At 40.6% G+C, this 24194-nt stretch overlaps 3 protein-coding genes across 4 annotated transcripts; 2 read left to right on the forward strand and 1 right to left on the reverse strand.

Moving 5' to 3' along the window:
* Positions 1 to 409: 409 nt before the first annotated feature.
* LOC131129561 (mucin-2-like) lies at positions 410 to 12209 on the forward strand. Its single transcript, XM_058073245.1, has 5 exons — positions 410 to 632; positions 5300 to 5473; positions 7310 to 7804; positions 9845 to 10002; positions 10105 to 12209. The coding sequence occupies exons 1-5, from the start codon at positions 566 to 568 to the stop codon at positions 10147 to 10149; spliced, it is 939 nt and encodes a 312-aa protein (XP_057929228.1). The 5' UTR covers positions 410 to 565; the 3' UTR covers positions 10150 to 12209.
* LOC131129560 (testis-specific gene 10 protein) lies at positions 8773 to 18986 on the reverse strand. Of its 2 annotated transcripts, none has more exons than XM_058073244.1 (12): positions 18956 to 18986; positions 18775 to 18852; positions 18389 to 18466; positions 17309 to 17351; positions 17095 to 17213; positions 16822 to 16903; positions 15660 to 15741; positions 15469 to 15542; positions 15254 to 15330; positions 14390 to 14490; positions 14107 to 14306; positions 8773 to 12780 (listed from the first exon to the last, which is right to left on the reverse strand). In XM_058073244.1, the coding sequence occupies exons 3-12, from the start codon at positions 18452 to 18454 to the stop codon at positions 12665 to 12667; spliced, it is 960 nt and encodes a 319-aa protein (XP_057929227.1). In that variant the 5' UTR covers positions 18455 to 18466; positions 18775 to 18852; positions 18956 to 18986; the 3' UTR covers positions 8773 to 12664. The 2 variants fall into 2 exon arrangements, with proteins under 2 accessions (XP_057929227.1, XP_057929226.1); XM_058073243.1 differs by having other exon boundaries at positions 15624 to 15741; positions 18956 to 18970.
* Positions 18987 to 19061: 75 nt separating this feature from the next.
* mmachc (metabolism of cobalamin associated C) lies at positions 19062 to 22477 on the forward strand. The gene is made up of 5 exons (XM_058073247.1): positions 19062 to 19170; positions 19323 to 19520; positions 19587 to 19739; positions 19927 to 20103; positions 20178 to 22477. The coding sequence occupies exons 1-5, from the start codon at positions 19081 to 19083 to the stop codon at positions 20364 to 20366; spliced, it is 807 nt and encodes a 268-aa protein (XP_057929230.1). The 5' UTR covers positions 19062 to 19080; the 3' UTR covers positions 20367 to 22477.
* The last annotated feature ends 1717 nt before the right edge of the window (positions 22478 to 24194 follow it).

The following is a 24194-nucleotide window of genomic DNA, read 5'->3' on the forward strand; positions in this document are numbered from 1 at the left end:
AGCGACACTCAGTGGTCAAATGGCGACATTGCACACCACCCAACCTTTGTAGAAAGCCAAAAGTCAAGAATCAAGTGAGCAAAAAAAGCAGACTCGAATTGAATTAAAACGTTTTTAACACTCAGTTAGCTGTTGTAGTATTTTCTGTGCAAGTATACAAAGTTCAGATTATTATAAGGGAGGGCTATGATGGCAATATTAATGTCCCCTAAGGCAATAACAACGGACTATTTTTGAACCGGTAGTACGTGGCAGCGTTTCTGGTAAATCAGAGAGCGAGAGAGAGAGAGAGAGAGAGAGAGAGAGAGAGAGAGAGAGAGAGAGAGCGAGAGAGAGAGAGAGAGAGAGAGAGAGCGAGAGAGAGAGAGAGAGAGAGAGAGAGAGAGAGAGAGAGAGAGAGAGAGAGAGAGAGAGCGAGAGGGGGCAAGTTAGGGACGGCTGGTTTCAGCCACGAACACAGTGGCAGAAAGGCTGAAAGCTGCTTGCACACTAGTTAGTGACTGACTGACGCTGGACTCTTCCTGCTTTAGTGGATTAATCCCCCCAAAGAGCCTTTTTAAAGACTATGGCGGCTAAAATCTGCATTTGTTTTGGTGCCTTGTTAGTTTTCCACCTGGGAGCTACTGAACACGGTAGGGGTCACTTTGTTTTATGGAATAGTTTGTTTTCCAGTATTGTCACATTGCTCCTGCCCTTTCAAATTAGCATATTAGCATTGTTGCTTAACACTTTATAGCTCAAACACTTGATTTAAATACATTATTATTAACAGCACAGGCAGTGTACAAAGGGCCATACAAGTGTCATACACGCATAAGAGGTTAGCACTGTATAGTAAAACTACAATAAAGTAAAAACACTCACCTTTTGAAGGTACTTTGCAGACCCATAATGGAGGGCGAGGAATAGTGTGTTGTTGTTAGCCATTGTTTTGTTTAGCTGCATGATATTTACACTGGCATATGCATGGTACACTTTGTGTATATGTAATTAATATTAAAGTAACTGTACAGTATTGCTCTTATTGTGCATAGCAGCAAGTTCCATTGCTGTTTCTATGGTTATCGTCACACATTTTCTTTTTGTCATCACTGATATGATTGTGTCACACAGAGGCAACACCCCCCAAAAAGCCAAAGAAAAAGCAAATGACTCTTGGCAATGGTCCTTTTAATGTTCCTGTCTATTCAGTGGCTTGGAGAAAACACATGGATCCATCCATACTGCTTTATATTGAGCTGCAGTGTCTAGTATAGATATAGCCAAATATGGTTGCCTTCCGTCCTATAAAGGCGGACACAATCTCTACTTCCTTCTCAATTGTCCCTCCCCATTTCCAGGCAGCTGTATTTGTTCAAACAGCTTCACACTTTCACCTCCGCACCCTTCTTCCACTTTCAACGGGCATTGCACACCTATTACACACACATCCTGCATTTGACATGAGAGGTTTACTGTCTTCACAATAATTGGCCTCTACAGTACAGTGTGCCCACCTTGCATGACTTTCTTGAAAGTCATGTTACCTCGATCAGGTTTTTGAATACTGGTTATTATTAGTAATTACCAAGCCAAAAAGAAGAAAGCGTTCTAGTCAAGAAGCACTTAATCAAGTAATTATGTGACTCCACCACGTGCAGAGATGTCTGTTAATTACCGCTCTTCACATCCATTCCATCTTCTATTTTGGTTCCAGATAAAAGAAGTAGAAAAGCTGCCTGCATGTTACATTTACAGATTTTACAGATGGGAAATAATCAGATATTGATATCAAGTGATATCACATTTTTATGCTGATATCAGGCCGATAATTAGCAGTACTGCAAATTTACTATTATCTAATTATTATTTATCCATCCATCCATTTTCTATGCTGCTCATCCTCATTAGGGTCGCTGGTACGCTGGAGCCTATCCCAGCTGTCTTCGGGCGAGAGGCGGGGTACACCCTGGACTGGTGGCCAGCCAATCACAGGGCACATATAGACAAACAACCATTCACACTCACATTCATACCTATGGACAATTGGGAGTCGCCAATTAACCTAGCATGTTTTTGGAATGTGGGAGGAAACCGGAGTACCCGGAGAAAACCCACGCATGCACGAGGAGAACATGCAAACTCCACACAGAGATGGCAAGCGGAGGATCGAACCCAGGTCTTCCCGATCTCCTGACTATGAGGCCTATGTGCTAACCACTCGGTAACCGTGCAGCCTATTTATCATTTATACTATTTATTATTTTTATGCTAGACAAACATAACACGTCTATAAGTGCCCTGCGATTGGCTAGCGACCTGGCCAGGGTGTGCCAGTCAGCTGGGACAGAAAACGGATGGATGGATTTTTATGTGAACATATATCAACAATAACAAGGATACCATACTTGTAAGCTGCTAGACAGTTGTTTGATGACTGTTCTATTGATCACCATTATCTTAAACACTCTGACTCAAGTGAAAAATGGTGGCGGTGTGTATGTACAAATCCGTCGGTACAAGGACATAAGACAACTCCTCTTTTTATGACTCTTTTCTAACATCGTATAGTCAAGAATGTCCTATTGAAAGCAACTGGGATTGATTTTGTTTTACTCACATGTTAATCATTTTTACAAATAAACAGGTCCCTGCCAGCATATCCATCACAGCAGGCCAAATCGAGGACACAAAAAGAAAATTTGAGGCTTGAGACAGTTTGAGGTCACAGCTTAATGCCATGTTGGGAAAATGAAATAAAATTGGCCACAATCATTCATTGGGAAAACAGTAGCTTGTCTGCTTAACAGAGTGAACCTGCCAGTCAAAGATTGTCTGTATGACAGGTGTACTTCTTTGTAAGTAGATGGAGTGTACAAAGACACATTTTCAAAATGAAGAGGGGGGCGATTGTCCTGCCCATGAACATACAGAAGACCGTCAAAGATGGTTTAACAAGACCATCAAGTGTTGCCTCTGCTGCTGATGTAAGGGCTATGGCATATTGGGGGGTTTCTACATACATTTCTTTTTTTGTAAGTGTCACAGAATATACTTGTTGGTCGGTCTGATTCCCGTTGTATGTTAGTAATTGATGACTTTCAGGACCAAACTACTTGCTTGAGTAGCACAGGCATGTTGCTACATGCAGAGGACAGCAGGGTTAATGACACTTAGGTATACTAACTTGGACCTGTAGAATGTGTAAAGGCAGCTACACAGGAAACAGTGGTTCACTGTATGATCCTGTACACGTGCCTGAAACCAAATGCACACATATAATGTATGTGTACACATACAGTATATATACCTAAAAGGAGTGCAGGATCAGACTCAGGTTGCTAAAGCAAGGTGAACAAGGCCAGCATTATACAGCCTCGCTCCTCTCTGTGGATTTATGAGCCAGTGTTTGCATCATGCAGAGTTCAAACAGGACCAAACTCCCTCCTCGCAATGCGCACCGATGAACTGTGTGAGTGATGCTGGAGGTAATGAAAGGCTTCGTGGTAATGAGTTACTGAGCGGTAATGACATTACGCTACATGAGTTGCTCTGCTTTGCATCAAAGGAGACGTAGGAAGAAGGAGATGACGACTTGTTAAACTGATCAAGAGCAGTGGAAGCCATATTAGTGACCAATTAGCAGATATCCCTTTGGACAGAAGGGAGGATGAGTGTAAATGCTGTTGATGCTAATATGTCATATTGACTTTGAAAAAGTACAGGGGGTGGTATGAGCTCTTTCCTTGTAAACCTTTTATTAAGAAGTACTTGCATGCTGTCACATTACAGCAAGCGTTTTGTCTTTTTTATAATATAGCGCCGCAAAGCACAAAACTAGTTTGGATATACTTTAGAGTAGTCAATATAGATTTACTATCCACAGAAAATTGTCTAAATGGCTGTCAAGACAAGTGCGGAGCAAGGTAATTGTGTTATATGGGGCATTCAAGTCATGTTTGAGGCTGCATGAGTGCTGGGGACACGGCGGAGCTGCAGTTCATTGAGCGGAAACATGAAGTTTAAAATTCCAAAGAAGACCACGTCCCTTCCATGGCAGTTTTCCAAGATGATAAGGAGCCCAAACACACCTCTAAGATGACAAACACCATGCTGATGTAGCTGAAGTGGACAAGTACGTCTCCTCCACACCTGAACCCCATCAGGCATCCTCAAATGGAAGGAAAGGAGGAATGTACGAGGTGTCTATTATCCATCAGCTCCAACAGTGATGTCACAATTCGGTGTAGTCGCTTGTGTTGCTAGCTAGTTAGACAATAATGGCTGTGTGCTGACCCATTTTCAATTTCATACAGGATGTACACGGACTAAGTTAAAGTATATTATTGTTAAGTTCTAATAAAATGGTTACTGAAATGAGAGGGGTGTATTCACTTTTGCCAGATACTCTATAGCAGAGGTAGGGAACCAGGTAGGGCTCTTTTGATGACTGTATCTGGCTCTCAAGCATTTACCACAATAAAAATGTATGTTTGCTAACATTTTAAAGTAAACATCACCGAAGTCACTGTTAAAAATATTAAAAATCAACAACTTTCTTATGCATTTTAATCCGTCCATCCATTTTCTAATGCAATACGGCCGACCATATCTATCTTTCCTGATGATATTTTCCAGGTCAAACACCAAAACTCGATTATTACTGGGTAATGCGGTAGTGTACCTCGGTCATTAAGATGTAAATGTAAACTTTCCTCCTTTATTCAAATAGTCACCTAGCTAAAGCTGCAGAACCAAGCCTTCTGGCAAAGATGGCCAAAAGAATGAAATATACTGAGTACGGTGCAAAACCATGCAGCAGCAGAAGTTGCATTAATGGCAGCAAGCATTTGATTTATTATTGGACACTGCGCTGCTCACAAAAGTGTGCTGGCCACACCCCCTTGGCGTGGGGTAGTGTGCCTGGTCTACATAATTAGAGCCCATTATATCTAAAACTGTTGGTCTTACATAAAAATGCACACATTTTATTGCATTCAATGTTTAAAAAAATGTATATGGCTCTCACAGATACACATTTTAAAATATCTGGCCTTCATGGCTCTCGAAGCCAAAAAGGTTCCCGACCCCTGCTCTATAGTTATTTGTTACCACTCCTATGCTACAGGAGGGCACAGCGGCATTTGATGCCTGGAAAGCTGCTTCCTCACTCATACGAGAAGGTTGTACGTATTTAAATGTAACATAAAACCTGTAATTGTGTGTAATAGTGTTTGGGGAGAGTGTGGATTGCCCTAAGCGACGTCAATGGCACTGAATGACCACTAATCGAAGCTTGGCTGTGTGTGTCTCTCATCAGGTGCCGAGCACCCCGCACATATAGTACCACAACCAGACCTAGACCTGGACCAGCAGACCAGCGCTCCGAATACCATATTTGAAACAAGCTCCACTTCTTCTAGTGGCGGAAGCTTGAACATCACCACACATTTGGAAACCTCCACTGTGACGCAACAACCCAACAAAGACAACGGTAATAAATAAGCATTGTTTATGTGTGATGTACAGTATACGTATGTGGAGATTTACCAGAGGACGTTATTAGCTTGACTTTAGGTGCTATATTTGTCCTTAATCTTAACTGAACTAGATAAGGTGATAAAGTGCTGCCACCAAAGTGTTTGCTGACATGCCTAATACTGACCGCATTATTAGGTGCTGTCAATTAATACTACTGTACATCAGAAAAGATCATAATTGTGAAATAAATGGTTCCTTTGGGTAATGGTTGGTGAAGAAGGTGTGAGGAATGATTCTACAGTATGCTATGTGAGACTTTTCACCACAGGGTGAGAAAGGTAGCGATTGTAGAAGCACACTCACACACCCAGGACTCAAACATATTCACAGGCTCGCGCATTCCCAGGCGCCTGCCAGTTCTACCAGACGACAGTTTGCCTTCACAACTGAGTGCAAGCTAGCTCTGCAGATAGTGGTGGCTCTTTACTTATAGCTGCCTTTAAATTCAAAGTCCTGCTTTTGTTTCAAATTTTGCGGCTTCATGGATATGAATTAATAAATCATGCAGTTTCGTGGTTAAATATGGCTTAATAGTGAAAACACTGTCATATTTAAGGAAATGTTATGTATTTGTAATTAAATGAAGCCTTTTCAAGGATAAAATGGCTAAATGAACCAAAAAATCGAATGTAAGGCACTCAGACGTTGATGTAGTATTCTACACATGTCAGCAAAATCTACAGCAACACGAGCACAAGTCTTATTTATGTCTTCAATTCAAATATTTACTCCTTTTGTGTCCACTGTATGGGGTAATACGTGTGTAAAGTTGATTATAGGGGTGTTAGCTCGTGTGTAGAGGGCTCTAGTAATGTTAAAAAAAATGTATTTACAAGGCAATAAGCAGGTTTTCTGTGCTCTAACAAAAATATTCAATTTATAAATAAGGATATTGGCTTTGTGTTGAACCAATTAACCGTGATAAACAGATTGCTGTATTGAAAAATGCTTTGGAAAACATGATAGCATACATGTAGTACAGTTATCCTCAATGCCATTAGAATGGTCAATGACAATTGGTTGCCGAGTCGTGCCCGTGTTCCTGCAAAGACATTGTGTGCATGGCGGCCAAGCTTTTCAACCAATGTTGCCCTAATTTTACAAACATGTGCTTGTCAGTCCCCAAAGGTATGGGCCAAATTTTGTGGCGATTTGGCTAAACACCCTAAAGTTACAGTGGATGTTTTGTAGTGTACATTGAGCCGTGTGATAATATACGTACATATACAGTACGTATATATATACATATATATAAAACATAACAGCACCGTTGTGTGGTGGTGTTTGCATTTATTGTAAAATTATAGCACAGGCAACACAGTAATTGTGCACGTTTTGCCAAATGTTCCCCCTTTTTCTGTACTAGGGTTCAGGAACAGAAGTGGCGTAAAAAAACCTATTTTATGTTTTTCAAACACAATTGAGAGACTGATAATATCTATTAACTTATATGTACTGTACGAAACTGACTGAACTCGAAACTGAAACCAACAAAGTGCAACAAAATGTGAAGCATACAAGCGTATTTAAGAGTCAACTTGCATGTTGGCAGATCTACACTCATATTGAAAGTCCTCCCCTGACACAATTAGGTATATAACATGAGCTAAATGCACATTAGCATGATACTTATGACAACGCACTAATGTTAAAAAAAGCTTTGCTAATGTTATTAAGCGTTTGCTGTACACACATTAAATTGATTCCCTTACTGTCGATGTCCCAATACTTTTCTCCATATAGTGAGTATCGTTGCTGTTGTGATGATAACGCTAAGTACTCTTTCCAGACACCAACATGGAGGTAACATCAGTGGTGTCCAACCAAGAAAAGGGGGGTAACCTGACTGATGATATGACCACAAACACTTCGGTTCCTGTCATCCTGACCTCAATTGCCCCCAACACATCCACAAGCATCCCTGCACACACGGTCCTCACCGATGCACCAACATCAGCACTCCCACCGCCATCAGACCGACTTCCCGTCTCCACCCCACCGCCAAGCCAGACAACGCCAAACTCTCAAACAGATTCTCCCTCATCCGCCGCCATGACGACAACGCACAGTACAAACACCATCACCACCCAGTCAACAGCCAGCACCAGCTCCTATCGAGAGACCCCCACATCTCTCCTGTCGGTGCAAACCAGCTCGGAGCCGCATCCTGAGGTCTCTACCAAATGTCACCTACAGACCACCACTGTGGAGCCGCCTCAGCTCACCTCCACACAGACCAGGCTGCATTCCGGAACACCGTCACCGCTCAATGTAAAGGGCGACGGTGAGTACTTTGAGTGGTTTTCATGAAAATACACGCATAAGAAATAAATAATGATCAACTAAACTACAAACAAGTGACTGATGTCGATCAGGAGTGTCAGTTTCCATGTTCACTATGCTGTTTACTAGAATATCAGTAATACGGTAGCATGGGCCATCTGCTAAATGCAAAATGGCCACCAAGAACTTTTTATCTTCTGTATTATCCCTCGAAATGTGTTTGGTGCTTTTCACTGCAAACTAAATTGTCTGTAAAAACAAAAGCAACACTGTTCTTTGTGCCCTCAAGACACAAGCCAGCTCTTTTCTTGCATCTTCTACAATCCACAAGTCCCGTCACCACCAGGCCGTCCACAATCATGACTTTGTTTGAGACACAGTCATGGGACTCGTGTTCTGTCACTCTTATTTACTGTAGATACCCACAGCAGCTTTCTCCATCCACTGTGGGAGCGACGTGCAGCCTACTCATTTTATCTTTCCATCTGTCTGCCAGATAGTTTTTTAGAACGTCGACAAAAAAAGGAAACCAATTCCTGCTTCCCTCACCGTGTGTGGTTTTTATTAGTCTATGCTTGGCACTTTGCCTCTTTCCATTAGCCGGCGAAAGAGGCATCGCTCCCTCCACTGTGGTTGTTTGATGATAGGGAAACAGCAAAGTTGGCAAAACACTGTTCCATAGCAACATTCATAGACAAAAATACACCTCATTCTACCCTGTGAGACACATAATGTCAACTATGCAGAAGCATTCAATGAGCATAGTTTCAATCAATTAAATGAAAATGAATAAATAGATTAATATTTAAATGAAATCCAGATTCCACCCTCGGCCATCTCTGTGTGGAGTTTGCATGTTCTCCCTGTGCATGCGTGGGTTTTCTCCGGGTACTCCGGTTTCCTCCCACATTCCAAAAACATGCTAGGTTAATTGGCCACTCCAAATTGTCCATAGGTATGAATGTGAGTGTGAATGGTTGTTTGTCTATATGTGCCCTGTGATTGGCTGGCGACCAGTCCAGGGTGTACCCCGCCTCTCGCCCGAAGACAGCTGGGATAGGCTCCAGCACCCCCCGCGACCCTCGTGAGGAAAAAGTGGTAGAAAATGAATGAATGAAATCTAGATTTTAAAAAAGATGTTATGCATCCACGATATACGTACACTGTCTAATAATGAAAGAATCCATTTTTGTTTTTCTCTGTATCTTGTAAAGTGTCCTCAAGGGTCAAGTAGGTTGTCAATTACATTTATGCATTCGTGCTGCGACTGATCGGCCACCGATCGGTATCTGCCGATATCAGTGAAAAAGCACGGTATCTACATATATCGGCCGATACTTGCTTTAAAACGCATATCAGCCCCACAAAAAGTAGGTCTGCTGTGTGTGGGACTTCCTGTCTTTGTGACAGTGATGCAAGTTTTGCCCCCTGCAAAACGTGCGGCAAAAAATGTCTCACCCGGGTGGCGATTTGAAAAGCTTTAGATTGGTCCTAGCACTTGGCAGGGTGTGGTGAGTTTGAGGCTCATGATGTGATCATCCATCAGGCAGCGGTCATAAAGCCCCTGCCTGAGTACCGCCTCAGTCCGAATTTGGGAGCATGCAGACACTATGTAGCACTTTTAGTACAAGAAGAACTTTTGTTGTGTGCGGGGCTCCATCGGGATATGGACAACGTGTGATGCACGTACCCTCTACTACCACTTCTGACTCCATGGTGAGTGAAGCAAAACGTGAGTTGTGGATACCAGCATTTTGTTCACGTTCTGGTATCGATGTGTTCACTCATGGATTATCAGGATCGGTATGGGCAGCATATAATGCATGTTTCAGATCATCCAACAAATTTAAATATTACTCAACGGCAACACAACTGAACACAAAATGCAGTTTTTAAATTCAACTTTGTATTATTAAGGGAGAAACCTAACCACACCTACATGAACAAAAAAAGGCACTTTTTCCCCTGCGGTTGGACCATGTGGACCTTGTCAAGTCAAGGTCAAGAAGAGAAATGTCACCCTATGTATTTTCTATCCCAGCCGTCATGGTCCCTGACGCCCCTACACTGGATCCCCTCTTGGCCGGCCTGGTGTCAGCCTTCATCATCACTGCTGCCATCATCACCCTGCTCCTGTTCCTCAAGCTGCGGCGAAGAGACAACAGACCAGAGTTCCGCAGGCTACAGGACTTACCCATGGTGCGTGAGAGAGGACTGGTGTGATCGCAACCAAACAACCAGAAATGGCTACCTGTTTTAGTTATTCTCGCATGTCTTGTCTTGCATGTGTTTCCCGTTTAGGACGACATGATGGAGGAAACACCTTTGTCCATGTACAGCTACTGATATACGGACGTGCGGCAAAACTCCCCAAAAAGCTCCTTTCTTCCAGGGTATTTTTTTGTTTTAGTTTTGGTCTGTCTTCTTGTGAATGCTGTCCCGGAAGAATCCAGGTTTGAAACAGTACGAGGGTAGCTCCTATTTATGCAGATCTTTAAGATAAGCGCTGATGGAGGATACAGTGGACAACGAGGACATCAGGTTCTGTAGCAAAAGTCTATTTTTGGTCTTTTTAAGTACAATTTGGACCTGTGCCTCTGCTCATTACTGAATATTTTCAGCCATTTGTGGGGGGTGATTTTATTTCTCCCGAGTGGACAGAAGAGAAGACATGATTCTGTCCATCACTCAGAAGTCCTGCCAGACGCTCTGCTCTCTTTCTCAAATATAATCTAATTAAGGCTGGGAGAACTGAAGTCTTTTAGGGTGACGTGCAGGCCCAAGAGGAGAAAATAACAAAACAGCTTGACTGTCGATTTTTTTTTTTTTTTTAATGAGGTTGCACTTTATTTTTTTTCAGTGTGCTTGTGTATATGAGAAATGTGTGTTTGTGCAGGCGTGCAGACAAAGCTGTGTGTGTGCATTTTTAGCTGTGTTTTAAGTGTGTGGGAGACTGGAGTTATTTAATTCTATCTTTAATTTGTATGTTACTCTGTTTGTATACTATTTAGGTACATTTGCACAATCAATAAAAAAGAGCTGTATTACAAAAATAATGCTTGATACAATATTTTAATGTGTTTGCATATAATTTAGTGGACATAATTAATGTTATTTAATTTTATTGTCAGGTTTAAACTTAATCAATTAAACAAATTAGAAATAATTAGTCATTTGTCTAATATATAATTATTTATGAGTCATTTTCAGTGGTACAGGCCCAAAAGTTCATGACATACCTCTCTAGTGTTAGATCTTGTGGAGCAGGGCTGTCCACATCCTGAAATATGAAAGGATCCAAGAGCCATTTATCTCAGGTTTGTGACATAAGTGAAAAAGCCTATTAGTATTATTCCCACCATTGTTGTCGTTTATTTTTCCAAATATCTCCATTTCTTTCTTAAATATTCTTCTCATAGTATTATGACTTTATTCAAACAATATTTTAACTTTATTTTCAAAATATTATAACTTACTCCCCAACCTAACTTAACAAAAAATTAATTTTTTATTTAGTTTCATTGTTTTTCTTTAAAAACATTGTTTTTCTTTTTAAATACTTAAACTCCATGCTCCTAAAATGACATTTTTCCTGATAATATTACAAAATTGGTACTTTCTCGTTGCAGTATGATGTTTTTCCATAATATTTTGACTTTATTCTCATAAAATTACAGCTGTTTTGTCCAGTTCTGCGATTTGTTTTTTTCTGCCATTTCAACTTTCTTCTTGTACATTTTCTTCTTATAACTGTGACTTTATTCCCCTAACATTGTAAGTTTTTCCCCAAGCTAATTTTTCAAAAAATACAAATAGTTGTGTTTCTCATAATATTAGAACGTGAATTTTGTTTCATGAATATTTCAACTTTATGCTACTAAAATTACGTTAGTTCCACTTCTAATATTACAACATTATTCCCGTAGATGATTTTTTTTAACGTTATTCTTGTAAAATGAGTTTTCAATGTTTGCTGTTGTATTTTTGCTTGCTAAATTATATATTTTTAGAATGTGTCGCAGGCCAATGTGGAAACCTCCCCTCCCCAACAGTTTCAATTTCAACACCGCTGGGTTACAACACGTTCAGGTGTACCCAATGAAGTGTCCAATGAGGGTAGCATACAGTATGTCCATCCAGGTTGCAGTGCCTTTTAATAAACATTTGTATTCATCCATACTGTACATGCAAATCTGACGAGCCTGGAGCATGTTGTTCATCTTTCATAAAGTGAACTGTGGCCTTTCAGAAAATGTTCATATTGTAAATACTATACTGTTGGGTGCAGCAAATCCTGATTAAAATGAACACACTCCATCTCGAAATTCTGCATTTTTTGTGTTTATACAAGTGTCATCACTGCATTTTGAGGCTTTGCTGCTCAATGTGGACTATGAACTTCTTATTAAAGGTTATTTGAAATGTATCTCCTGTCCTTCTTTGCTTCACTTCACATCTTAAACGAAAGCCTGAAGCCCTAGGCTACCTTAGCATGATGCTGTTAAAATAGGAGTCTAATGTTAGCACTGTAGCTGCATTTGTATCCTCCTATCCCACTCCTTATTTGATATATGGCATTCGTTACATTGGACAAGTGCAGTTTTCCTGTCTATATGACAAAAGTAGATCAAGTTTTCTCATTAGAGCAGCCATATGCTTTGTATTCAAAATTTCTTGTGTTTTGTTTTGGTGTAAGTACAGCGGGCGGCGTGGGCGTGTCACACGGGACCAAACAACACTTTTCTCACACTTCAAAATGTATTTGCAATTAAAACACCATGGGAACATACTAGATTTCCTTGTGGGATCACTAAGATGTTATGTTTCCCATTCTGAAAATCACTGACCTCACACAAAGAGGTCAGAGGTCAGTCAGACTCAGGTCAGATCCTAAATCAGGGTTCACGTCGTCATCAACATCATCCTCAAAGTCAGTCCTTGCTCTGGATTGACGCTCTGCTGGTTTGTAATGAGGAGCTGGCAGAGGAGCAGAGGGAAGTCGTTAGTGTGTGTGTGTGTGTGTGTGAGGTCATCCTTTGCTGCATCACCATATGGGATTTCACTGGAGGACAACACAATCATTTCCCATAATTTCCCACCAGACTAAATGATTCTGGAAAGCATTTAGAGCTAACACTGCAACCTGCACTGGGATCAGCAGTCTTGTGTTACAGTAAGTGCTGGCATGTGCACACACACTGTAGTGTTTCATGTTTCCCAAAATGTCAATGTATTTAACTGATCAATAATAAACAGAGATAAGTAAACACAATGTCTGTGACACACAATGGGACCTCATTCATTTATATGTAACATAACTGTCACACCCATCTCTTCATGGCAGGCCAGCTTCACTAAGTGGAACACCTAGATCCGGATCCGAACCCAGTGATGGCCCTTAACGGACCTGTGACCAATTAAAGTGAATGGAAACTATAATAACGTGTAATCATGCTCGTGGACCGATCTCAGTGGCAGTTTGCGGGCATAATTACATTACATTACATCAAAGGCGGTGACATCACTCAAAATAAGCCAATGAAATAGCTTGTTTACTTGCCAGCCAATGAGAACCATCCATCCATGCAGGAATTTTGTATGCCGCTTAATCTTCCAATAAAAACCAAGGCTTGCTCAAAACTAAGAATGTTAATCGAGAAAAAACTGAACATTTAAAGAGTGAAAGGATACACCAATATACTGGATATTTATTCTTCCACAATCCAGTGTGTCTCATATGCTCCCAAACTGTAAAACTAAAATGTACGAGAGTGGCAGCACATTCATTTACAGCACAGCAACGTGCAAATGAGTCCTCACTAAAGATTGTATGGGTATTGGAGCAAAACAACATCATTATGTTCTGCTGCAGAGATCTTACCCAAAGGTTTAAAAAAAGAGGAATCGTGTGACAAATTCAGGCAAATTCCAAATTCATGTAAGTTTATTTATTCACTTGATTTAAATGCTTGTTAAAACAGGGTTGGACACCTAACTGTTTCACACAGGTTCTGGTTAGTTTTTGGTGTGGAAGTAGTTCCAGCTTAAGCAAATCACTTTATGTTTGTGTCCCCACAACCTATCCGTAACTACTTTCTTTAACACCAAAAACAAACCAGAATTCGGCTCACAGGACCAAGAGGGGGTAAAGTCACCGTTGATGCACTACACTCTGTTAAATTCCTTAATTGACTTTTTTTTACTGCGTTTTTTCCTGATATAATGGCCTCATCAATATAGTGCCCCCTGCTGTTTAGACAAATTTGTTGACTGTGTGTGGACAAAGTGTAAGAAAAGACTCACGTGAGTCATCCAGTAGTGACAGATCTTCTGAGCTGATGTCAGCCAAGCTTGGGGTCAGGCTGAAGTCTTCAGAGTCGGAGTCCCTATGCTCCTCTTCAACTTTGACTCTACTCCTGTGTAGGGGTGAGGTGCACGCTGGCAGCACAGAGTCACGCTCTCGGAGACGCCTGACCTCGCCTTCCAGTTCCGACACAGTGGTGCTGTTGGGAGACAAAAGTACTAGAGCACAGTGAATCAGATGGAATAATAAAGAACTGTAAAAGACAAGATGCACAAGGTGTACCTGATATGGCGGACCTCCTGTTGTGTGTGAGAACACTCAGAGGTAATGTTTGCCAGGTCTTTGTTGTGAGTTCTGTAGCGGTCTGTTAGCTCCTGGACCATCTGGTCAAAAGCAAAGGACACATGGGATACCTCTTCATAGTGCAAATTTCTAATTATGATGAATACATCTTCTTCTTTCTCTTTCGGCTTTTCCCTTCAGGAATCGCCACAGCAAATCATCTCCTCTATCCAACCCTGTCTTCTGCATCTGACTCTCACATCAACTATCCTCAATTCCTCCTTCACTACATCCATAAACCTCCTCTTTGGTCTTCCTCTACGCCTCCTACCTGGCAGGATATATAGTCACTATCTCTCCTCTGGACATGTCCCAACCATCTCAGTCTGGCCTCTCAGACTTTATCTCCAAGGCTTCTAACATGTAATGTCCCTCTGATGTACTCCTTCCTGATCCTATCCATCCTGGTCACTCCCAATGAGAACCTCAGCATCCTCATCTCTGCTACCTTCAGTTCTGCTTCCTGTCTTTTCCTCGGTGGCACTGTCTCTAGACCAAACAACATGGCTGGTCTCACCACAGTTTTGTATGCCTTTGCTTTCATTTTAGCTCAAACTCTTCTATCACACCAGACACTTTTCTCCACCTGTTCCATCCTGCCTGGACATGCTTCTTCACCTCTTTTACACAATCTCCATTTTTCTGAACTGTTGAATGTATATGCAAAAAGAGGATATAAATAATATTCACTGTGGGTATTTTTACTCCGTTAAACAATGTATATAAATATATAACATATAACATTGACGTATATGACGTAAAGATTTGGAGTCTGAATGTATAATGCAAACAAAGCGTAAGCACCTGGCAGGTATGTTGGTACTTTCTCCGTGTCTCTCTGGCCTCTTTCTCCTGGAGCATCATGGCCTCTTCTTGTCTCCCTGTCCCACAGCACAAAAAACACACAAGGAAAGATGAATCTCTTTTGGGCATGACTGCACTTGCCTTTTCTTTGAAGGCCAACAATAGGCTCTGGACTTGTGTGGTCCTGCGGGGTTCAACGTGCACGTTTGACTCACTTAGGCGCATTTTCAGTTGGTCCACCTCATTGTGCAGGTGTTCCACATCCTCTCGGCACACCGTGGAACTCAAACTATGCAAGTCAGCAAAAAGGTCAAAAGATTCTATCCATACAAACTCTCTTTAGTGTAGTATGCTGTTGTTGATGCTCCACCTCTCCTTCGGGATGTCGAGCATTGTCGCTCCGTACCGGTTGCTCCGCTCCGCTCCTGGACAACCATCAGTCTCTCTTCTCCTTTCACTCAGGTCTTCACGCAAAGTACACAGCTCCACTAGAAGACAAATTCATGTTATTATTGCATATTATTATTGTGTTATGATCATGCGCTGCATGACATTTGATAATGATTCATGCAGACTAAAATGTCACAAATAATTGCACCGCATGAAGTCTGCCTAGCGACAAGTGAACGACAAACGTGTAGTCTACTTTTTGATCTGGATTTCAGCATCTGCTTGATGGATAAAACTGTATTATTAAGAGGGCTGTCAAAAATAACACGGTAACTCATTTTTTTTGCCGTAATTAACGCATACGCATCATGGCAAACTACGCCTCTCTGTTATGACGACAAACAGTGGCACAGTGTAGCTCTCCAAAGAGTCACACAACAGCAGTACAATTCCAACAGCATGTACTGTACCTACAGTGTCTCCGACTCACAAACACGTCTCTAGTAAGTTCAGTCTCGGAACGACTATCCGCGAGATGCATTCAGAGACACTTCCAACATCTCAACAACATCTTTATTAGGCGTGTGTGTGTGGTCTAAATAAACAGAAAAATAAAGAAGAACAATAAGTACATATTCTTACCACTTACTTTGTAATTCTTAATGCGGAAGTACAATTTGCTGCATTTAAGTAGGCTTGGAAATCCCAGACAATTCCCCCAAAACATGTGAATTACACTTCAATGACGTTGTGTCAAAGTAACCCCTCAGTGCTCACAATAACACAGTTAAAGCATACTTTAACTTTAAGCTTGATTGATCATGTTCAGTTAATTTGGAGATGTTATAATCCTACCCGGTCTTTTATATTTCTTTCAATAAAATACAATACAAATTGCCATATTAATTAATCATGATTAATTCATTAGAAAAATTTAATTAATCTCATTAAAATTTTAAATCACCTAACAGCCCTAATACTAACGGTATTATATTTTAAAATGAATCATTTCTAATCCACTTAGTTTATAACTGCATTAAACATGAAAATGAGAAAAATAATATGTGTAAAGAACGGGTCATCTTATATTCAAAGATTTCAAAGCAAATAACTTCTTGCCACTCAAACAGACACCAGCTCAAAAAAGTTGAGCATCTAAAAATAGCAAATGGTGTTACCTTGTAACGTCTGGATGTGACGTTGTTGAGATTGTTTGTCCCTTTCCACATCAATTAGTTTCTTGGTGAGGGACTCAATGGCCTTGGAAAAAAGGAATGTGGCATTATATCACCTCTGATAAAAATCTACAAAGAAATAATGAGGATTACGACGACTACAGAAACTACTGCACAATTCTGCCAAACTGAGCATCATCATCTTGATACATGATTTTGGATCTCATTAACACTTGAATAAAGTGTCCATCTCACTGATTACGGTCTGTTTACTACCTGACTTTGTGTCTGGAGCTGAGAAAGTATAGAGGCTATGTCTGACCACTGCACACTGGGACTGACGGATGGAAGACCTTGTTGTGGACTCAAAGACGGAATGGCGTGGGTGCCAAAATCTGCATAATGACGAGACAAGGCATAAAGTAAGATTTGACATCCTTTTAATGTACAGTATACTGTATACAGAATCTCATAACCTCGTTTCACCCACCTTCTTCTCTTTTGGAGGAGTTCCCCAGTAAGGTCAGTCTCTCCTGGTAAGTAAATAAAAATATTTTTCAAGCACTTTCAATTGCTTTCAGTACCTTATAGACTGTATTTACACACATAGGAAGCTTGACAGAAAGACAGTGAAAAAAAAAGACTGGTAATCCATTTACTTACTTACTAATCATTTTAAATAAATCGTATTGTGCTTCAACCATATAATATTATCTTATAGTTGATATGTAAATATAATAACACTACTGCTAATAATAGGTTATAGCAATCTATGCTCGCATGTTTCATCACTTCTTATCAAACCTAGCACTGTTTGACATTTCTTGCATCTTTGTTTCCATGCTTTGTTAAGTTGTCACTGGCAGCAGCTATCTAGCTAGCTAGAGTTATCGGCCTAGCTTCTCATCTTCAGATTCCAAATGTGACTTTTTACTACAGAGACAAGCAATGCGGTTAGTTTGGAGCTCGTTTTTTGCCCCATGTTCATGGAGTATATTTTTTATATTATATAGTGATACATTTTTCATGTATCACTGAACAATTCTGCTCTATGGTTGCCATTATATTAATGTTTTCAACTTAGCAACTTATCACAAAATTTGGTGACAGTCCAAACCCACTTGGTGACATGCTTTCTCAAAAACGACTAGTAACAAATTTGCCAATTTTATGTTTTTTTGGGACTTAAAAGCATGTATTGTTCTGTATCGTTCAAAGCAGTCACAAGCCATCAGTGCATAGTCAGCTTCCGCGGCACACTGAGAGCCTAGTGGAGCTCTATGCATCCATTAGACATACATGCGCAACGAGCAATGCCGCCAGGATGGATCTTGGCATCGACTGGCATAGCCTGTATCAAGGCGCATCATTTTGTTGGCAACCGGTGATACAAAAGATATGTGGAATATCACTTCCCTCTAGAGACAGTTGCAGCAACAACAACATATATGACTGAAAGCAGGCAGTATTTTCATAGAGGAGGTCAAAAGTATTTAAAAATAACCATGAGTTTATCATCAATGAATTGTTAGCATAAAAATATAACTACTGCGATTTGAGGTGCCCTAACCCTCGTTTTGGCCACACTGTCATCTGCTGCTGACAGGATGGAGCTCAGCTGTCGATCCCAGTTCATGCTACAGTTGATCTAGAAGGAAATTGTTTTCATTAATAATTGTAAATTATAAAAACAATATTAAAAAAAGGAATATTCCACTGACGACAACAGGTTCACTTGTAACTTTATACTTTAGCTATGTATGACAGCCTCGTTAATACAGTATCTATGCACTTTGGCTAAAGCTAATTGTGCTACAATACAACAATTGTGTCGGCATAACCTATTAAATGTGAACGCACGACACAGTCATTAGAATTTATAATATAATTATTGAAAGTATTTGTTATAAACTGCAATATAAGCGTAAATATTACTGCCTCTAGGGGGATACTTACAAAAAGCGTCGCGTTTCAATTTTAAATCCAGGAGCCCATGGAGATGCGTGATGACGTCATAAAATGCGCCAAGAACCTCTGGGAGTTGTAGTTTTAGTTAGTATTTTCTTGTTTTTTTACACAATAACCACAACATAATTCGGTCGAAAATGTCTTGTATGTATTGAATTGTATGTTTCACCTGTAATTATTTCTTTGAACAGCGGTTATAGTTGGAGAAACGTCTAATTCATTCACCAGTCCAGGCCTTAGCAAGAGAACACTCCACCCCATAATGCAAAGCGGTTGTGTGATGTCACATAAAAAATGGCGGCCTCTATTGTCAACATGGAAAATGTCAAAAAGTTGCTAGAGGAAAGCCTATCAAAACTCGGATTTGAAATTCACACATTAAAGGTATTTTGTTATATATTTACATGTCATCTAATGTCATATAATCATATACGTATTCAGTATGTTGCAACTTCTTGGTACTTTTCATTTGTGTTGGAGTGTTTGTCGTTTTCTCTGGCCCTAATACCCTAATTTTCTCTGTGTTGTGTTGTCAGGTTGGTTGGTACAACTCTGTGTTGACCCCCAAGCTGCACCTGCCTTACCCGGATGACTGCCTCGCCATAGTGGTACTCAGCACTCCCTCCATGTTTGAACAAGCCTTCCTTCCCTTCATGGAGGAGAGGGGCTGTCAGGGGGTATCAGACCCCATTGATCAGTGCGTCAAGCACTGTGTTACCTCTGCTGTCTCACAGGTTTGTGTGTGTTGATTTGTAAAAGGAAATTGGCATTGCTTTACTAATTGTTCCATCATAATTCAGTGTTTTCCAGGACAGAAGGTGGACATGAGGTACGACTACGAACTGCTGCCCAGCAGGAAACCAAAATTCTTAGCACAAACGGCTGCTCACGTATCAGGAGCAGCTTTCTACTACCAGCAGACTGATGTTGCAGACCATCCCTGGCAGAATAAAGTACTGTATTGACCCATATATCAGATGACACTGTTTGTAAGACGAGCCTTCTTTTTATTTTTTATGAGTTGTTTTATAAGAAGACCTTGTCCTCTTCAAACTTTTTTTTGTGAAATTGGTCAACCTGACCAATAATAGCCTAAAATGTCACAACAGCAAATTGACAGTTTCCCTCTTTGTCTGACAGAAGCTGTACGGCGTTTGTATACATCCCAGATTGGGGGGCTGGTTCGCCATCAGAGCTCTGCTGGTGTTTGAAGACGTCAAGGTGGACTCGGATGTGGTCCAGCCCGCACCTCCTGACTGTGTCCCTTCAAGAGAGGACAGGATTCACCTCCTGGAGGCTTTCAACTTTAACTGGCAGGTTGGTACAAGAACGTGAACCGATTCATTGTATAATTTGAAGTGATTAATGAAGCATGTTTTCCCCATCGCCAGGACTGGAACTACAGGAACATCATCACTCCCACTCAGACCTACTCCCAGAAACAGAGGGACTATTTTGTCACTCCGCCCGCCAAGCGACACACTTTGCTCAGGAGTTGGGGTTTCCTGCCAAAGTCGGACGAGCCATCTGCACCCGGATGCAGCTCAGGTGAATTCAGTCAGATGAATGGACATGGCTAAGATCTTGTCACATTTTTCACAGACTCTACTGGGGTCATTTTTTATCTTTCCTGCTTTCAACATTTGACCTGTTTTAAGCTGACTTAAACTATGCATAGTTCACAACCTTAGCACAAGTTTGAAAAGTTATTTTTGTAATCATATCACAGTTTAAAAGTGGAAACCGTTACATTTGAAATGGAAACACTCTAAAAAGTTATATAGTCATCCCTCATTTATGGTGGCTAATTGGTCCCAGACCCGACCATGCTAAGTAGATTTCGGCAAAGTAGGATTCAATATTAATAAAAGGAAGATTTTCATAGGTGGAGCATAGAAAAACTGTTTATGACGTTGTAAATAGGCTTATATTACCGTTATTAGAGCTTTGTAAACTATAAATAACACCCCATAGCCACCTTTACACTCCTGTTATTCTTTATTTACACCACATTGCTAATACACAGGCTATGGGACTACTTCAGGGACACGAGACGGACACAGCTTTAAGGATAGCATGCTATCGAGCTAACTAGTTACCCTCCAATTTATTTATTCTAAACTTAAGAAATTGTTTCAAATGGAGTGGGGAAGGAGAACAAAGGAAAAAGCCAAAAACTTGCCGCTTTCACACTGAATGGGAGGAGAACCATTTTTCACTCCATCACGTCAGACATGCAATGGCGGACTATGTGCATTGTGAAGGTAATGTAAATGGAATGTCTCATCATTGTTTTGTGTCATTACTGATGCCGAGTGACCATACTTCACATAACTTGTCTTTAAATATGTTTTGAATAATAATCAACCACGAAACAGCGATCATTTATTTAAGTAATTTTTGAAAAAACACAAATGAGGCAGCAATGTTCAAATCGTGATGTGGGAGGACGCAGCAAGGAAAGAGATACGGGAACTTGTTATTTATTGAACTTGTCATCAGATCTCACAATGATCACATAATGGAATGGAGGGGTATTGCTTGGGGGTGTTTTTTGTTTCATATTTTTGTTTTAATGCTGGGAATCATATTTTCTTGAAGGCACAATTGAGAATAAAAATAAATGTTTGATGTTCATGCAGGATAATGACTTATGTTTATGTGAATTTAAAAACTTTAACTTTTAAATAATAATAGTATATACTAGTATAGACTTCCAGGAGAGAGGTTCAGTTGTTGAGAAGAAGGCATCAGGACGCTCAAAGTCTAGCAAGTGTCAGAACTGGATCTGAAAGTTGATTTAGCTGTGGGGTCAGGGCTTGTTGAGGAATGGCAGGCAGATGTGAGTACATCTGCTTGGAGTATCATAAAATCCACTTCTCTCGAGCAAAGACATCAGGAATAGACTGGTATTCTGCAAAAGATACAGGTATTGGACTCTTGAACACTGTGGTAACGTCATTTTTCTCTCTTTCTGTTTGTTTGGGGCAAAAGGTAAGCGCTACCATCAGTCCAGTGTCATGCAAACAGTAAAGCATCTTTAAATCATTTATGTGTGGTGTTGCTTCTCAGCCAAGGGAATAAATAAGCTCAGTCACTTTTTGCTGAAGAACACAACCATGCTTTTTGCAGCGTGATGCTGCCATAAGGCAAAAGTAGAAACGGCATGAATTGAAAAAGAAGGTTCAATAGCATGCAATGAATGAGAATGAAATGCTTGTAATTATACTTCAGAATGTCATTGTAGCATCTGACAAAAATATCTGAAAACATTAAACAAGCAAACTTTGTGAAAAACAATACTTTTTGCAGTCATCAAATCTTTGGCTGTGACTGCACTCAGCAGTCTGTGATAATATGTATTTCCTGCAATAGAAAGTCAATTGAGGGCGCGTTCACGATACAGCCGCTAGGTGTCAGTATTGTAGTGCTTTCTGTGTTTAAGTGTGACCAGCTGCACAACTTGAAAAGGTCTTTGCACATCATAAGGTAATAACACTTTCTGCTCCATTTAAATGTTTTAGTAGGATAGCGAGGCGATCTTTGAATAACTTTACTTCATACGGCTGCACTTTTCTCGAATGAACTTCTCACCTGAGCCCGTTTTCCCACTTGTGCCGTTACAGTAGAACTATCTGTGTACTGAATCAGCATTTCTGGCAAAGGCCTGCCGAGAGGCGAACCAGAGTTAATTAAACTCCGACTGATAGTGCATCTATTTCAGTTTTTATCTATCACCCATGCTATCATTGCAGTTATTGTATATACACAGTAACGCCTCTGGCCACGATCATGTTTTTTGTGGTCTTGTGCACAGAGTTCTTTATTACTAGTAAAAGGGCCATCTCGTGGAAAAAAAATAATTTAAACGTTCTAAATGCATATTTACACAGGTGATGTTACTCAAAATGGAAGCCCAAATATCCCAATGATAAGTCCTTTTTAAAAAGTCGAAATAATGACACGACAAAGTAATAATTATGAGATAAACTGTCGAAACTATGGGATACAAACTGCGCATGTGCAGAATGCCGTGTGACGAAAGCGCCAGTGAAGAAGGCGACACGTGCAGTTTTTTGTCGCAGTTGTTACTTTTTATTTCCTACTTTTTAGTTTTTCTCTCCGAATTATGACTTACCATTGGGCTATTTTTCAACACACCAACTATATTATTGTTATTTTGCGATAAGTGCTTGAATGCCCTTAAAATACTACAGAAACAAATGCCATATAAGTACATTTGATACTTTCCCCACCACATTTGAATTATTATATGGAAATTAACAGGTTATACATATAACACAATTGTATCTAGAAATATTTGTATTTACTTTATTTTCCAGCAGCTATATTCACTATATTACCAACAGTATTTACTCACCCATGTAAATGATCAGAATCAGGTATCCCAATGACTTGGCCTGGCCATGTGTATAAAACGAAGCACTCGGGCATGCAGACTGTTTCTACAAACATTTGTGAAAGAATGGGCAGCTATCAGGAGCTCAGTCAATTCTAGCGTGGAACTGTCATCGGATGCCACCTCTGCAACAAATCCAGTCGTGAAATTTCCTCACTCCTAAATATTCCACAGTCAACTGTCAGCTTTAATATAAGACAATTGAAGAGTTTGGGAACAACAACAATTCAGCCACAAAGTGGTAGCCCATGTAAACAGATGGAGAGGGGTCAGCCGATGCTGAGGCGCATAGTGCAAAGAGGTCGTCGACTTCCTGCACAGTCAGTTGCTACAGAGCTCCAAACTTTATGTGGCCTTCAGATTATGGACGAAAGAGCAATGGAAATGCGTTCTCTGGAGTGATGAATCACACCTTTCCATTTGGCAATCTGATGGACGAGTCTGGGTCTGGAGGTTGCCAAGAGAACGGTACATTTGGGACTGCATTGTGCTGAGTGTGAAATTTGGTGGAGGAGGAATTATGGTGTGGGGTTGTTTTTCAGGAGTTGGGCTTGGCCCCTTAGTTCCAATGAAATAAACTTTGAATGCTCCAGGATACCAAAACATTTTGGACAATGCCATGCTGCCAACCTTGTGGGAACAGTTTGGAGCGGGCTCTTCTTCAAACATGGCTGTGCACAAAGCAACGTCTGGTGTGGATGAAGTTGACTGGCCTGCACAGTGTCCTGACCTGAACCCAATAGAACACCTTTGGGATGAATTAGAGTGGAGACTGAGAGCCAGGCCTTCTCCACCAATGTGCTTTTGGAAGAATGGTCAAAAATTCCGATAAACACACTCCTCAACCTTGTGGACAGCCGTCCTTGAAGAGTTGAAGCTGTAATAGCTTCAAAAAGGTGGACCAACATCATATTGAACCCTATGGGTTCCTATAAGTTCATATGTGAGTTACGGCAGGTCAGCAAATACTTTTGGTCATCTAGTGTAA

The sequence above is a fragment of the Doryrhamphus excisus genome, chromosome 5, assembly GCF_030265055.1.
Source record: "Doryrhamphus excisus isolate RoL2022-K1 chromosome 5, RoL_Dexc_1.0, whole genome shotgun sequence".
NCBI lineage: Eukaryota > Metazoa > Chordata > Actinopteri > Syngnathiformes > Syngnathidae > Doryrhamphus > Doryrhamphus excisus.